This window comes from Nansenia antarctica (genome assembly GCF_963989245.1).
Source record: "Nansenia antarctica genome assembly, chromosome: 4".
NCBI lineage: Eukaryota > Metazoa > Chordata > Actinopteri > Argentiniformes > Microstomatidae > Nansenia > Nansenia antarctica.
In genome coordinates, this window is record NC_137689.1 from 75,317,449 (window position 1) to 75,334,948 (window position 17,500).

The following is a 17,500-nucleotide window of genomic DNA, read 5'->3' on the forward strand; positions in this document are numbered from 1 at the left end:
GGGAGAGAGACAGAGGGAGAGACAGAGAGAGGGAGGGAGGGAGAGACAGAGAGAAAGGGAGGGAGAGAGAGAAAGGGAGGGAGAGAGACAGAGAGGGAGGGAGGAAGAGAGACAGAGGGATGGACTGAGAGCTGGCATTTTAACAGCTTCAGATTAGCTTTGTGTTGGAATACGTCGAGAGGGAGAGAGAGAGAGAGAGGGGGGAAGGAGAGAGAGGGGGGAGGGAGGGAGAGATCACACAAGAGGCAGGGAGGGAGGGAGGGAGGGTGAGAGGGAAGAGAGAGGGAGGGTGAGAGGGAAGAGAGAGGGATACTTAACTGAGAGTGAACTGTGGTGTGAGCCTCCACTCTCTCAGCAGCTCTTCCTGCCCTCGCCTGCCATGAGAGAGAGTCAGCCGTGCCTCCCGCGTCTGTGTCTGGGTGGGGGAGGAGGAGGGGGAGGGTCCTGCTGCCCCCCTGGTGTGTGGTCCTCTAACCGCAGAGCGTGGGATTAAACCTACCCGGGGATATTTAATAAAAAGAAAACCAACTGTCGAGTCCATGGTTACCTTGGTTACCTTGGTGGCTTTGTCGTCGGTCGAGCGGTTTTCCACGTGGAGCCGGCGGTCCCCGCTGCTTAAGGACACCTCCGCCCTGCCCGCGCTGTTACACCTGATATCTGACTGCCTTCAGGAGGTAAGGACGCCTCTACGCTTCACACTATGGAGTAACAATACATGGAGTACAGTTACATCGCTTTTGCAATAACGTCAAAACTATGAACTTTGTAAGACGTCGTTACCAGTCACCTGAAGTGTTTAACTGTCGGTGATCTGTCAGTCTTAATCTACTCTGTTGATATATACTCTATTGTAGTCAATGTATTATAAGAATAAACTTTCGATCCAGAAATAGTATTATATTATATAACTAATTGGATTGAAGTGTATCGCTGCTGTTTTTTTTTTTTACTACAAGAAACATGCCTGAATAAGAAGAGTCCAGCCAGGCGGTTTTTAGTTGAAAAGCAGCAAAGTGAGACAGACTGTTTTTCCAGGCCACAGATCAGAAAGCACAGAGAGGAGAGACACAGAGAGACACAGAGAGAGACAGAGAGACACAGAGAGACACAGAGAGACACAGAGAGACACAGAGAGACACAGAGAGACACAGAGAGACACAGAGAGGAGAGACACAGAGAGGAGAGACACAGAGAGGAGAGACACAGAGAGACACAGAGACACAAAGAGACACAGAGAGGAGAGACACAGAGAGGAGAGACACAGAGAGACACAGAGACACAAAGAGACACAGAGAGACACAGAAAGACACAGAGAGGAGAGACACAGAGAGGAGAGACACAGAGAGACACAGAGAGGAGAGACACAGAGAGGAGAGACACAGAGAGGAGAGACAGAGACACAGAGAGACACAGAAAGACACAGAGAGGAGAGACACAGAGAGGAGAGACACAGAGAGACAGCTCTGGGGCGTCCCTGCTATGAGCCTGTCTCAGTCAGAGTCACCCAGGCTGACCAGCCATCTTACCTCTGTGTTCACCTGTCTTCACTGTGTTCTGGTGTCTCAGTGTGTAGAGCTCTAACAGTGTCCTGGTGGCTCAGTGTGTAGAGCTCTGACCCCAGGGTGTGTCTCAGGGGGTAGAGCTCTAACAGTGTCCTGGTGTCTCAGGGGGTGGAGCTCTAACCCCAGGGTGTGTCTCAGGGGGTGGAGCTCTAACCCCAGGGTGTGTCTCAGGGGGTGGAGCTCTAACCCCAGGGTGTGTCTCAGGGGGTGGAGCTCTCAGAGCTCTTACAGAGCCCTCCACAGTTATTGCCGCCCCTGGTGAAGATGAGTAAAAACACGTGGGTTTGGTTAGAAATTAATTATTTCTTGATGACAGATAAAAAAAAAATCTCTGAATACATTTACTTTAATTAAAGGTTAGATGTTTAAACGTTTTTTTTTAAACAATCTGTGTGACACTAAGCTAATTCACCAAAAAGTACATTTTGTTATAACCCTTTTCACTCATCTTTACCACGGGTGCCAATAATTGTGGAGGGCACTGTAGGTTGGGGGTTGGATTCCCGCTGGGACCACCATACTGTACTGACACCCCTGCGGCTCTCACTGCAGCGTACGTCTCCCTGGAGGAGCTCAGACTCTGGGCCCCTGGCTGGGAGAGGAGATGGGGCAGTGGGCTGTCAGAGGTGGCTGAGCGTCCAGCTGCTCATAGTGGTGTGTGTGTGTCTGAGAGCTGCTCATAGAGGTGTGTGTGTGTCAGAGAGCTGCTCATAGAGGTGTGTGTGTGTGTGTGTGTGTGTGTGTGTGTCAGAGAGCTGCTCATAGAGGTGTGTGTGTGTCTGAGAGCTGCTCATAGAGGTGTGTGTGTGTGTCTGAGCTGCTCATAGAGGTGTGTGTGTGTCAGAGAGCTGCTCATAGAGGTGTGTGTGTGTCAGAGAGCTGCTCATAGAGGTGTGTGTGTGTGTGTGTGTGTGTGTGTGTGTGTGTGTGTGTCAGAGAGCTGCTCATAGAGGTGTGTGTGTGTCTGAGAGCTGCTCATAGAGGTGTGTGTGTGTGTGTGTGTCAGAGCTGCTCATAGAGGTGTGTGTGTCTGAGAGCTGCTCATAGAAGTGTGTGTGTGTGTGCTGCTCATAGAGGTGTGTGTGTGTGTGTGTGTGTGTGAGAGCTGCTCATAGAGGTGTGTGTGTGTCTGAGAGCTGCTCATAGAAGTGTGTGTGTCTGAGAGCTGCTCATAGAGGTGTGTGTGTCTGAGTGATCAGAATAGATCCCCCATGTGGATTTCTAACCTGGACTCATTTATTCTCCAGAATGAATCGTAGAGTAAATGGAGTATGATGATATGAAATGGCGCACGTGTGTGTGTGTGAAAGTCATTTAAATGGAAGGGGGGAGGGTGGGGGGGGCGGGGTGTAATGCCCCCTTGTGAAAAAAATAAATCAGATGTGTACACCCCTGCCCTGAATTTCTACTGCTAATAACCTCGAGAGTTCTGGGGGGCTGTTCTGAGAGTTCCTTAAACGGACTGACTTATATAGCTCCTTATTCCAAAGCGCTTTACAACGGCCTCTCATTCACCCGTCTCATTCGCCCTCTCATTCACACACATTCACACACCGACGGCGGCAAGCTGCCTGCCAAGCAAGGCGCCGGCCCGCTTCGAACCTCCGATCTGCCCTGACCTTGCGATCGTTAGACGCCGGCTCTGCCTCCTGAGCCCCAGCCGCCCTCCTCGGGTCTGGAGGGTGTGGGGGTGTGTGGGGGTCTGGGGGGTGTGGGGGTGTGTGGGGGGTGTGGGGGGGTGTGGGGGTGTGTGGGGGGTGTGGGGGTGTGTGGGGGGTGTGGGGGTGTGTGGGGGGTGTGGGGGTGTGTGGGTGTGGGGGGGGGGTGTGGGGTGTGTGGGGGGGGTGTGGGGGGGTGTGGGGGGTGTGGGGGTGTGTGGGGGGTGTGGGGGGGTCTGGGGGTGTGGGGGGTGTGGGGGGTGTGGGGGTCTGGGGGGGGTGTGTGGGGGGTGTGTGGGGGTGTGTGGGGGGTGTGGGGGGGTTGTGGGGGTGTGGGGGTCTGGGGGGTGTGGGGGTCTGGGGGGGGTGTGTGGGGTGTGTGGGGGGGTTGTGGGGGTGTGGGGGTCTGGGGGGTGTGGGGGTCTGGGGGTGTGTGGGGGTTGTGGGGGTGTGGGGGTCTGGGGGGTGTGGGGGTCTGGGGGGGGTGTGTGGGGGGTGTGGGGGGGTTGTGGGGGTGTGGGGGTCTGGGGGGTGTGGGGGGGTTGTGGGGGTGTGGGGGTCTGGGGGGTGTGGGGGTCTGGGGGTGTGTGGGGGTTGTGGGGGGTGTGGGGGGTGTCCTGAGAGCCAGGTGTGATTAGGCCTTCCGTGCTCTTATCACACTAACACACACCTCCGCTGCTGGGCGTGTTGGACAGAGGTTAAACCCACACACACACACACACACACACACATACACACACACACACACCTCCGCTGCTGGGCGCGTTGGACAGAGCTTAAACCCCCCCGGTGGAGAGACAGTTAATGAAGGCAGGAGGCAGGCAGCACAGAGACACACACACGCACAGAAACACACACACAGAGACTCGCACACACACTCGCACAGACACACACACACACGCACACACACACACACACACACAGAGACTCACTCTCACGCACACACAGACACACACACACACACACACACACACACACACACAGACACACACACAGAGAGTCATGCTTCCAGCTCTATCCATCTGCAGGAGACTCGCTTCAACACCGCGTCAAATCCTTCTCCATTTCTCTGCTCTTTACATAATCAGTATGACTCCCTCTCTCCTGTGGGTCAGTGTGACCCAGCCTCTCTCCTGTGGGTCAGTGTGACCCAGCCTCTCTCCTGTGGGTCAGGGTGACCTTCCCTCTCTCCTGTGGGTCAGTGTGACCCAGCCTCTCTCCTGTGGGTCAGTGTGACCCAGCCTCTCTCCTGTGGGTCAGGGTGACCCAGCCTCTCTCCTGTGGGTCAGTGTGACCCAGCCTCTCTCCTGTGGGTCAGTGTGACCCAGCCTCTCTCCTGTGGGTCAGTGTGACCCAGCCTCTCTCCTGTGGGTCAGGGTGACCCAGCCTCTCTCCTGTGGGTCAGGGTGACCCAGCCTCTCCTGGCGGTCAGTGTAGAACCAGCCCCCCTGTGTGTCCCCCCCCCCCCACCTCTCGTCATAGAGCACAATCAACATTAGCGGCACTCAACGTGCATTTACGATGTTCCCCCTCCTCTGGTGGGTGATTCACACCCGCCGTGTCTGTTAACAAGCTGTTGTTGCCGTAGCGATGATGAGACGGCTACTATACTAGACCATAATGTAACACAGACAGCTACTATACTAGACCATAATGACCACTAGTTGGCCGGCTTGTAAATTAGCCTGCCACCTACACAGAAAAACTGCAAAATAGCTTCATACTAGCTTATCCTGATGTGATTTTGAAAATGTAAGGATACTGGGTGGTAGAATGCACATATCTAGGAAAAGTCATGAAAGGAGGGTCCTGAAATGTGATGGAGTGCAAAGATATAACACATAACGCTTTGTTTGGAAAGTCCCACATACAGTAGATGGCTTGTAGATCAGTAAACGTTCTCACCCAAACCAACTGTCAACAACATTTCAAATAACTCTCCACTAACCTTAAGCCATATCCTAACCCTAACCCTAGTGAGCTGTTCCATATATATAATATAACTGAGCTGTAGATGATCTATAGTGGACTAATCGTAATAAAGAGACCGCATGTTTGCAGGAATGTGTCAGGATCCATCAACTAATTGGTCTTTATACAGTAGCTGGCGTAATGGTGTAATGATGACGATGAAGTCAGTGTGTATGGCTGTTCACCATCGCTCAATATAACTGCACATACAGTGCCCTCCATAACTATTGGAAAGAGGATTTTGTCTTCTTTTAATTCAATTTTATTTTATTTTATTTTTTCTCAACTTGAGAGAGGACGCTGGCGTTGCTTGTTCGCCGCTTCTCCGCCCAAAATCTAGGTGTAGTTGCTAAGGACTCTAAGCGTTGCTAAGGACTCTAAGCTAGATATACTTGCAGTATACAGAGCAGATTGTCCTACAAAGACACTTAGATTTAGATTAGTAATCTACAAATTAATTAGACCCCTATACTTTATTTTATTTCTTTTTGGTTTCTTTTTACTATTACTACTCAATCTTTTCAGTTTGTAAAGCGTCTTTGAGTGTCTTAAAGGATTAAAGTGCTATATAAGTCTAATGTATTATTATTACTATTATTATTATAATTATTATAAACACTTCCTCTGTCCAAGCCCTACAGCAGGGCTGTCTGCAAGCTCTTGGTGTGTCTTCCAGTGGTTCCAGTGTGGGAGTGTGTTATGTCAGCAAACAGATGGCACCCTGCCTTCCCTGTACACTCTGTCTACCTGTGTGTGTGTGTGTGTGTGTGTGTGTGTGTGTGTGTGTGTGTGTGTGTGTGTGTGTGTGTGTTGGGGGGGGGGGGGGGTGATGGTACACTGCTATCTCCACTTCCGCAGCTGGGGTGTGTTCACGAGAACGACAGCGACTTCCAGGAGAGGACTGAGCTGTGGTCTAATTACCAGGCTGTCTCCTGATCACGGCCTGATTATAGCGTTTAGGCCAGCTGTGCGCTGTCCAAGTCCTGAGATCCCTCTGTGTGAGTGAGGGGGGAGAGGGGGGTGTCAGCAGGGTGCATACATCGCCCCCCTCACCCCCCGCTGGGGTGCAGAGCAGTGGTTTGACTCACAGCGACCCCACAATTTTTATACCCACAGTTCCACGCTGCACTCTGCCTCAGTAGTGTCTCTCTCCAGTGTGCCAAGATTAAAGCCCTCTAGTCCCTCTCTCTATCTATCTCTCTATCTATATCTCTCTCTATCTCTCTCTCTATATCTCTCTCTATCTCTATCTCTCTGTCTCTCTCTCTCTCTATCTGTCTCTCTCTCTCTATCTCTCTCTATCTCTCTATCTCTATCTATCTATCTATCTATCTATATATCTCTCTCTCTATCTCTCTATCTATATCTATATCTATATCTCTCTCTATCTCTATCTATCTATATCTCTCTCTATCTCTCTCTATCTCTCTCTCTCTCTATCTATCTATATCTCTCTCTCTATATCTCTCTATCTATCTATCTATATCTCTCTATCTCTCTGTCTCTCTATCTATCTATCTATATCTCTCTCTCTATCTCTCTCTCTCTCTATCTATCTATATCTCTATCTCTCTGTCTCTCTGTCTCTCTCCCTCCCTCTCTCTCCCTCTCTCTCTGTCTCTCTCTCTCTCTGTCTCTCTCTCTCTCTCTATCTCTATCTCTCTCTGTCTCTATCTCTATCTCTATCTCTCTATATCTCTCTCTCTCTGTCTCTCTCTCTATCTCTGTCTCTGTCTCTGTCTCTCTCTGTCTCTCTCTCTCTGTCTCTCTCTATCTCTCTGTCTCTCTCTCTCTCTCTCTGTCTGTCTCTGTCTCTGTCTCTCTTTCTCTCTCTCTCTCTCTCTCTCTCTCTCTCTCTCTCTCTCTCTCTCTCTCTCTCTGTGTGTGTGTGTGTGTGTGTGTGTGTGTGTGCGAGTGTGTATCTGTGTGTGTGTACAGTATATTCAACTTGTAGTTTAAAGGGGAGTGCGTTGGTATTATCTACATAGTTAGTCTTTGCAAAAAGTAATCTGGGCTTAGCAACGTGACTGCTCGTGTCTCTCATCAGTCATCGATTGGAGTTTCCTCCACAGCTAACAGCTAACTAGCTCTACTCCATTACTGTGTTACTTTAATCAGGGTTTCACACCAGCCGTTATGGCAGCTGGAATTGCTTTTCTCGCTGTGCTTTCTGGTCTGTTGGACTGAAAAATTAAGAGTGCTGGCGAGCTCACACAAGAGATGTAGGATTATAACATCGAATCGATTTCATTGAGTCTCTCAGGGGTTTGGGCACTGTATGGCAATGACGGGAATTACATTTTAAAGGATGAACTGTAGGCTTAAGGCCAATGCACACAGCGTGCGATTTCTGTTGCGCGACAACATTCCATTGTTGTCATGAATGGAATCGAATTTTCGCCGTGCGATTAAAATCGGGGACGTGTGCATTGGGATGCGATTTTCTCATAGACTTCCATTCAAACTTCAAAATTGAATGTTGACGTGCAACAGAAATCGCACGCTGTGTGCATTGGGCTTTAGGAGCAGACTTTTTATTTTTTTTAAGAAATGAAACATGGCAAAAACTTGGTAACACTTTACCTTATGTTTCTCCTCGACCTGCGTAGTGATGTTGTTATTACTCCAGTAACATTGTATTTATTGTTATTGTTGTTAGTTTAGTAATGGCATGGTGTGAGTGTGATATGGAGAGGTTTGTGTTATAGTCCATGGCTGTGCAGTTACTAAGCGTTCCCTGGCTGTGTACCACATTAACACAATGCTGCTACTAGAGTAATGACATGGTTATTGGGCAACATAATGCACCTCAAACACATACCTCTCTCAGTCTGTGTATGATCTATAGTGGACTAATCCATATACTGTTCCATATAGGGCTGTTACGATTATTCGACGTCGTCGACGTCACCGACTACGTCAATACGTCGGTTAGCGTAATATGCGTCGGTTAGTCGTAAATTTAAAAAATGGCGTTTTTTTTTTTTTTTTTTTTTACCTTTCTTTTACCAGGCGAGACAATTAAGTGTATGAGTGAAAAATGGATAGCTACTAGCTAACGTTACACAAGCAATGTAGCTCACCACAGTTCGTATGTCTTGTCTTCTGGTGTTAGTAACGTTAGCTATGTAGCTGGCTAGCTACGGTAGCCTATTGTCATTGTGGTGCGAGCACCTACTGTACGTTATCTAGCTCGTAGCTCGCATGCTACGTTAGCATCAATTTAGCTAATCATAACATAGCAGCGAGAGTAACGTTAGCTAGCTATGTGTTGTGGTGATGGACAGACTTCTAAATGGCCATGTTGGCATTCAAGTTGGCTAAACATAGCAGTGAGGTGGAGACAAATAAGTATATTTTATTTTATTTTATTTTTTTTACAGTACAAAAATTATCGTTAGACTTATCGATAAATTAGTCGTTAGACTAACCGAATAATCGATAAAATAATCGCTAGATTAATCGTTAGAAAAATAGTCGTTTGGGACAGCACTAGTTCCATATATATAATATAACTGAGCTGTAGATGATCTATAGTGGACTAATCCATATACTGTTCCATATATATAATATAACTGAGTTGAAGATGATCTATAGTGGACTAATCGTAATAAAGAGACCGCATGTTTGCAGGAATGTGTCAGGATCCATCAACTAATTGGTCTTTATACAGTAGCTGGCGTAATGGTGTAATGATGACGATGAAGTCAGTGTGTATGGCTGTACACCATCGCTCAATATAACTGCACATACAGTGCCCTCCATAACTATTGGAAAGAGGATTTTGTCTTCTTTTAATTACATTTTATTTTCTTTTGTTTTTTTCTCAACTTTGACCCCATAATAATTGTTTGATTTCAAATCCAAACTGTTGGGAGTACAGGGCTAAAAGAAGACTAAACCCTTCCTCTGTCCAACCCCTACGGAGGGCTAACCCTAACCCTACCCTACCCTACCCTAACCCTACGGAGGGCTCTGTCTGCAGGCTCTTGGTGCCTCATCTCTCTCAGTCTGTGTTTCTCCTCCGTCTGACCAGTGATGGACAAGGCTCTCTGAGCAGGTCACAGGGTTCCACGGCTCCTTGAAATCCTTGAAAGTTTGTGAATTTGAGAAAAACAGTCTTAAAAGTTTTTTTAAAATAGACATGGGTCATTGAAAGTGCTTGAATTCCCCTCTCTCTCTCTAAAAGAAAATATATATTCAAAAATGTTTTACTTAGCTCGTCAACAAGTAAATACGTCTCTGTATTGCTTAACTTTACACATATTTTACAACATATCGTTTTGCTGTGCTGAGGTAGAGAAGGCAAGAGACCATCTAGTGTTCACACATTCAAGCCTCTCTTTTTAATTGTTGTCTGTGAGCGGATAGTTCCTATTATATCCATTCTCATCTAGATCTGTCTCAAACTATGCCATGTTGGGTCCTTGAATTTGAGGCAATTGAGTCTTGAAAGTCCTTGAAAGGTGCTTGAATCTGATGTTTCAGAAGGTGTGGGAACCCCGTCAGTCTCTCCCACCCCAGGATGTTCAGACCTGCGCTCCCCCAGGTGTGAGGTGGACCGCGGTGCTGGTCCGATCCCTGGTCCGGGGAGGGGGGTGACCAGTGAACCCAGGCCGCCCCGGCCCCCTCAGGGATGTTCTCCAGGGGGGGCCCCCCCCTCGGTGGACAGGATGGCTCCAGCGGCCTGGAGGCCTCTCCCCACCGGCGGCCCCAGCGGAGGGAGCTGCTGCTGGGGGGGAAGAAGAGGCCGCAGAGCCCCAACGTGGGCCGCCGCCTCCGGAGGAAGCTCCAGAAGTTCCTGCAGCAGTCAGGTCCTGGGGGGGGCGGGGGGGAGCACCCCTCCACCCCCCCCCCACACCACCGCCTCCCCCAGCACGTCTCCCCCCCCGCAGAGGCGGAGGTGGAGGTGCAGATGGAGGTAGAGGCGGAGGTGCAGGTGGAGCAGGACGTTGTGTTCATCCGCGGCCTGAAGAAGAGAGGACGTTCCGGCGCGCCGGCGGGGGATAAGCTCCTCCTACTCCCAGGGCAGCTAAGCTCCTCCCCCTCCCTGCCCAACGGCAACCGCAACCACACCACCGCCGGGACCCCAGACGATGACGACCGACCCGAGGTGGAGGAGGAGGTGGGGGAGGAGGAGGAGGTGGGGGAGGAGGAGGGCAGAGGAGAGGAGGAGGTGGGGGAGGAGGAGGACAGAGGAGAGGAGGAGGAGGGGGGCCGGCGCATCGTCGTCGACGCCCCCTGTACGGTCCACACCAACGGCCGCCCCCACACCCCCGCCGACCTCACCCCCCCCTCGGGAGAGAACAGCAGCTCTGACTGCCAGGACGGGATCGGGGTTGTGGAGGCCGGCGGCCACGCGTATCGACCCCCCTGTGAAGAGGAGGAGGAAGAGGAGGAGGATGAAGAGAGGGCCTCCAGTGACGTGGTGGAGCACATCCTGAAGGAGATCCGAGGGATCAACCGGATCCAGGAGGAGATCTCGGACCTGCGGCAGTACCTGTCGTCCGTGCGGGGGTCCGTGGACGAGGTGTCGTGCTGCGTGGACGCGGTACTGAGCGAGATAGGAGAGCTGTACTCCGGGGGGGGGGGGGGCCTCCTCCTCCACCACCACTGCCGGACCCCCACCTGGACCACCCGGGCCCGGGGCCCCGCCCCTCCAGAGGACCGGGGGCGGGGGCAGGCGGGGGGGGAGGAGCCTGGCCAGACAGGACGCAACCACCACCGGTCCACTTTGTCCGGGAGACCGGGACAAAGACGGCCCGGCCGCCTCCGCGATGTTGGGGTCGTCGCCGAGGGGTCGGTCCGAGGGGTCGTCGCCATGGCGATGGAGGAGGGACGACGGCGGCGGTCCGGCGGCCTCCGCCTCCTCTCGCCTCCTCCGGCCTGAACCGCCGACCGACCAAGGAGACCAGCAGCAGCAGCAGCAGCAGGAGAATTCCTCCTCGGACCAGGGCTCGGACCACCTCCACTTGCCTCGTTCAGGCCCCGGGCCGGCCAGCCTCCTCTCCTGCCTCCAGCAGCAGCGGCAGTACGCTCATGGGGGCCACACCTTCCCCAGCACCAGCTCCCCGTCCCCCCCAGGCCGCCACAGCTGGACCAACAGCCTGGAGGAGAGACAACAGAGCCCGAGCCGCCGGTACCGCCGCTCCGGTCCAGGGGAAGGGACGTGTCTGGGTGGGAGGGAGGGGGGGGGCTGGGTCTCGGCCTCGGCCGGCATGCGGCATCAAAGCGTGACCAGAGAGGGGGAGGGCGAGGGAGGGTGGAGTGAGGAGGAGGAAGAGGTCTGCTGCTCCTGTCCGAACAGTGGAGAGGAGGAGGAGGAGGAGGAGGAGGAGGAGGAGGAGAACTGCGGGGAGGAAGGAGGCTCGGGGGTGTGGAGCCGGTACACCACCACCGCCGGGGAGACCAGCAGCACGCCGGGCCTGTCCTCCTCCCACAGCAGCAGCAGCAGCAGCAGCTCGGAGCATCTCTCCCTGCTGTTCGGACGCCATTACAACAACAACAACAACACCTCCTCCCCCTCCAGCTCCTCCAGCGTGGCGGAGTGGAGGAGGCCCTCGCCGCGGGGAGGCGGCGACGACCACAATGACGACGGACACCTGGAGTGCGACTGCTCCTCGGCCAACTGCCGCTACTCCCGCAGCTCGGTCTACCGCACCATGGACGCCTTCTACGCTGACGAGCTGGGGAGCGGGGGGAGCGGGGGGAGCTTGGGCGGGCCCCCCTCCCAGAGCCTGAGCGGCTCCACCATCCTGCTCACCGACTGCGAGGACGGTTACCTGGACCTCCACTCCTCCCCCGGCGACCGCCGCGACCGCTGCTACTCCTCCTCCGCGGACACCCTGGACACCGAGAGCCGGGAGAAGGTCGAGTGGGCCGAGGAGCAGAGCGTCCCAGGAGATGATGCAGGGGATTGGGGGGGGTCGGGGGAGGGGGAGGATCTGCCTAGCAGCCCAGAGCCAGAGAGTGCCCCCCCCCCCCAGCAGACGCCACAACACGCCGCCGGGGGGTTCGATGTGAAAAACATCGGCAAAGCCGTGCTCACCTTCCGGTCGGCGCTGAAAGGGGCTTTGCGGAAGCTGGAGGGGGGGGGGTCTAGCCTTGAGGGTGAGTCAGAAGCGCCCCCCCCCCCCTCCTCTCCACTCAGGAGACGCTCCGCCGAAACCCTCCCAGAGGGCGAACCAGGACCGGACACAGAGGAGGGGGGTAACGTCCCGGCCGCTGCTCCGGCTCGGCCTAGCTCTCCGGCGGAAGAACCCAGCGAAGCTTCGGTGTACGTGGACTGCTGCAGCTCAGCCCCGGAGAACCTGCCGCCCCACTGCTCCTCCTCACAGGTGACCCCGAACGAACCGACCCCCCCCGGCCACTCTCCTCCCTGCTGCCCCACCCCCCCCACTGAGTATCACTCCATGGAGCTTTCGGAAAGCAGAGGAGGAGGAGGAGAGTGTCAGACCGACGGGGATCTGTCCAACCAGGAGCTGACGCCAGACCGCAGTCCCCCGGGAGGGCGGGGCCACAGCCCCCCCATGACAACGCTGAGGCTCAGCCCAGAGAGGACGGGGTTAAGTCCGATAGGGGAGGAGCGTGCGGCCGATCAGACGGCAGAGTTGAGCCAGCAGGAGGCGGCAGCAGCAAGCCACCAGGAGCGCCTGGCAAACTTCAAGCGCCTCCTCAAGGAGAAGAAACAAAGCCGGAGGAGACGTTCCAGGACCGCTCCAGGGTCCACGTCTGAGGAGGACACCAACCCAGGTAGATGTTCCTACAGGTAGATGTTCTTACAGGTAGATGTGTCAAACCCAGGTAGATGTTCCTACAGGTAGATGTTACTACAGGTAGATGATCCTACAGGTAGATGTTCCTACAGGTAGATGTTCATACAGGTAGATGTTACTACAGGTAGATGTTTCTACAGGTAGATGTTCTTACAGGTAGATGTTCATACAGGTAGATGTTTCTACAGGTAGATGTTCTTACAGGTAGATGTTCATACAGGTAGATGTTCCTACAGGTAGATGTTCATACAGGTAGATGTTACTACAGGTAGATGTTTCTACAGGTAGATGTTTCTACAGGTAGATGTTCTTACAGGTAGATGTTCATACAGGTAGATGTTTCTACAGGTAGATGTTCTTACAGTTAGATGTTCCTACAGGTAGATGTTCCTACAGATAGATGTTACTACAGGTAGATGTTCATACAGGTAGATGTTCCTACAGGTAGATGTTACTACAGGTAGATGTTTCTACAGGTAGATGTTTCTACAGGTAGATGTGTCAAACCCAGGTAGATGTTCCTACAGTCCGTCAGTCTTGAGGTGGTTATATTTCTGCGGTGTCATATTTGTGTCCTGAGCTGTGGTTTTGTCTTGCAGAGAGCAGCAGAGAGGAAGACCAGGTTACTGACCCAACGTCTGGAATGAGGCCCTTGTTTCAGTTGTGTGTCGTTGTTTCTCTGATGTGTTTAAACTGTCGTGTTTGCCATTGGGTGTTTTCATATCTCAGTATTGCTTTATTATTATTTTCATATCTCAGTATTGCTTTATTATTATTTATTATTATTATTGTTATTATTGCTTTTTTTATTATGCATGGAGCCAAGCATGGTGCTTTTCTGTTTGTTTCCCTGTGTGACTACGGTGTTCAACCTCAGGAGGATGCTCTTAGTGGCTCGGAGGATTCTCTCTTGTTTTGTTTCTGTTTCATGTTAAACTTGCAGAGTTGCCTGAGGTTCTCTAGTTTCCCCTGAAGTTTTAACATGTTGACACTTATTCACAACAACAGAAAGGTTTTATCTGCATTTTTTATGTGGTGAATGGCAAACTGCTCATTAATATGTACGTCATTGTGGTCCTACATCTCATTAATATGTACATCATTGTGGTCCTACATCTCATTAATATGTACGTCATTGTGGTCCTACATCTCATTATTATGTACGTCATTGTGGTCCTACATCTCATTAATATGTACGTCATTGTGGTCCTACATCTCATTAATATGTACGTCATTGTGGTCCTACATCTCATTAATATGTACGTCATTGTGGTCCTACATCTCATTAATATGTACGCCATTGTGGTCCTACATCTCGTTAATATGTACGTCATTGTGGTCCTACATCTCGTTAATATGTACGTCATTGTGGTCCTACATCTCATTAATATGTACGTCATTGTGGTTCCACATCTCATGTTACGTGACGTGTTTCGTCTGTCTGACCGTCCCAGTGTAATCAACGCTTTGACAGTTTGACAACAAACATTTGAGTGAATGGATGAGTGAAGGGAGGGAAGACTGTGAGCTGGCACCAGTGTGAGCCAGTGTGATCCTCTCCCTGTCCCTGGATGTGTCTGTCCAGCATGTACAGCATCCTTTAAGAGGTGAAACTCAACCAACTGTTCAACCATTCTACCCCTTCTCTGTGTACTCCTCCCATACGTGACACGTTCTAATGCTCAGGTCTTCATGTCGGGATCTGATAATGTAATGATCTGACTTTTCATTCGAAAAATGTGAATACATTTCCTAGTTGTTGAAAATCAACGACACATCGCTAGTCAACTAACACAGCTTGTTTTGTGAGCCTGCTAACAATGTTAAGTAGTGTTCTAGTTAACTAGGTAACAATGTAAAGTAGTGTTCTAGTTAACTAGGTAACAATGTAAAGTAGTGTTCTAGTTAACTAGGTAACAATGTAAAGTAGTGTTCTAGTTAACTAGGTAGCAGTGGGGGATTACTCACCCAATCCATTGCGTTGTTGCAGTATTTTGGCTTGACTAGCGAGTTTGTGTTGTGATTCTCAACAACGTTGAAACGTAGTTCCGTGTTTCAAAAGAAAAGTCTGAACGTTTTGATTGGTTGCCGACTTGCGGACCAAATGATCAGACTTTGTCACATATATCCTCACCTCCAGACTGCCGTAGTCTAGTAACTGGATATGTAAACAATGTGTTTGACCTCCGACAGGGACGTGAGGATGGACCCAACTGTCGACAGGCATGGGTCAAACCAGGGTGAGTAAGGACAGATTTTCTCTCAGTCTGCTGTGTGTTGTAGACAGGTCTGTGGTCAGTCTGTATGTTGTAGACAAGTCTGTGGTCAGTCTGTATGTTGTAGACAGGTCTGTGGTCAGTCTGTATGTTGTAGACAGGTCTGTGGTCAGTCTGTATGTTGTAGACAGGTCTGTGGTCAGTCTGCTGTATGTTGTAGACAGGTCTGTGGTCAGTCTGTGTGTTGTAGACAGGTCTGTGGTCAGTCTGTATGTTGTAGACAAGTCTGTGGTCAGTCTGTATGTTGTAGACAGGTCTGTGGTCAGTCTGTATGTTGTAGACAGGTCTGTGGTCAGTCTGTATGTTGTAGACAGGTCTGTGGTCAGTCTGCTGTATGTTGTAGACAGGTCTGTGGTCAGTCTGTATGTTGTAGACAGGTCTGTGGTCAGTCTGTATGTTGTAGACAGGTCTGTGGTCAGTCTGTATGTTGTAGACAGGTCTGGGGTCAGATACGACACGTAGGAGTCGCCATTAGCATTTCAGTGCTTAAGTGGAAAATACATAATTATCGGTAATTACGAATAGCAGCGTCTCTTTTCTAACGTCGATGCTTAATGAAGTGAGGGAACCTTTATACTGTACGTGAAGTTCTAAGCTGATCCCATGTGCAGTGTGTTTATATACTGTGTGTTGCTCTGCTCTGGGTGTTGCAGTGGGGGGACTGGCCTGTACGGAGGGATCGACAGCATGCCAGACCTCCGGAAGAGGAAACCCATCCCCCTGGTCAGCGACGTGGTGAGTGCTGCCTCTCCTCCTTTCCTCCTCTCCTCCTCTCCTCCTCCCTGGTGCCAACTAGTAGGGGTGGTGGTGGCCTGGTGCAGTGGGTCTCTAACCTCTCCTCTGGGACCCCCAGCCGCTCCATATATCTGATCTGTTCCACCACCAGCACACCTGACTTGATTAGTTGAGTCAGGTGTGCTGGTGGTGGAACAGATCAGATATGTGGAGCGGCTGGGGGTCCCCGAGGAGAGGTTTGAGAACCGCTGGTCTAGTAGATGGGTTGGACTGGTGATCAGAAGGTCATGAGTTCAGATCCCACCTGGGAACACCACCACTAGTGTGTCCTTGAGGAAGGCACTCAGCCCTAAGTTAGTCCAGGGAGACTGTCCTTGGAATCTCTAACTGTAAGTCGCTTTGGATAAAAGCGTCTGCTATGTAATACAACTAGGAGCCTGTATGTTCTATCTCCATCAGTACACGTCTGTCTGTCTGTCTGTCTGCTGAGGCCAGAACACAGGGAAGCTTCTGGATGGTTTGGTTACAGTAGGCATTATGTTGGCGTATATCAGTGATGTGTGACTGTCGTGTTGCCTGGAGGTAGATCTGGGGGGTGTTCCATCAACAGCACTAAAGGAAAATCCAGGCTTATTTTTCTCGCGAGATTATCAAAATAAGACTGGATTTTATTTGGATTTTTTTAATCTCTGGGGATTTATCAAAATAAGCCTGGATTGTCCTTTAGCGACGTTGGTGGAATACCCCCCTGGTACAAGAGGGTGTGACACAGTAGGTGTCATGGGGGGAAATGACCAGGAAATCACTACCTGAACCAAAATGTGAAATCAAATCTTATAATCTCTCTCTCCCCCCTTCTCTTAAACCCTTAATTACCCCCCCCCCACCACAACTCTCTTGAATGCAATCACTCTCCTTGGTCAGGCTATGGTAAGTGTTCTGAACCCAACTGACCCTCCCTTCTGTAGAAGAGAAGAAACCTTAATACTCTGTATCAAGTAGGACAGATTGCAAAGCTTTGCCGTCTGACTAAGTCGTTGTACAGCAGGCAGCTGGGATGCAAACACAGTGCATGTAACGTCAAGCCTCTCTAGAAATACTTTAGTTTATTTTGTGGCGGTGCTTCTAAGTAGCCATGCTACTGTCACCATGTGAGTGCACTGTGTTTGTTTCTACTTGATATGTTTTATAATATATTTAAAACTAATGTTCTATTCTATTTTCCCTTCATTCATTTTGGGGATTGGATTTTCTTCCTTTGTTTTTTTTTTATTCTTCATCTTGACGTACTTTACTGAGTCATACCGACGTCACTCCCAGGGCTATAACTGACTGTACTAGGGGACCCCATACTGGGATTAAGGGTTCCCTCTACTGTATACACTGGGATTAAGGGTCCCTATACTCTACACTCTGGGATTTAGGGACCCTATACTGTACCCATGGGATTAAGGGACCCCATACTTTACACACCAGGAAGTCTCAGTTCTTGACTCCCTTTGAGACTCCTCCCACATCGTCAC

At 50.9% G+C, this 17,500-nt stretch overlaps 1 protein-coding gene across 1 annotated transcript in view; it reads left to right on the top strand.

The window, feature by feature from the left end:
* unc13bb (unc-13 homolog Bb (C. elegans)) overlaps window positions 1-17,500 on the top strand; it is a gene marked incomplete at both ends in the record, with an annotated part of 91,328 nt that overhangs the window by 23,459 nt on the left and 50,369 nt on the right. The window contains 2 exons of the mRNA XM_080529724.1: window positions 15,160-15,206; window positions 15,896-15,977. Of these exons, the coding sequence (XP_080385850.1) occupies window positions 15,160-15,206; window positions 15,896-15,977 (129 nt within the window). The remainder of the gene's footprint in view (window positions 1-15,159; window positions 15,207-15,895; window positions 15,978-17,500) is intronic.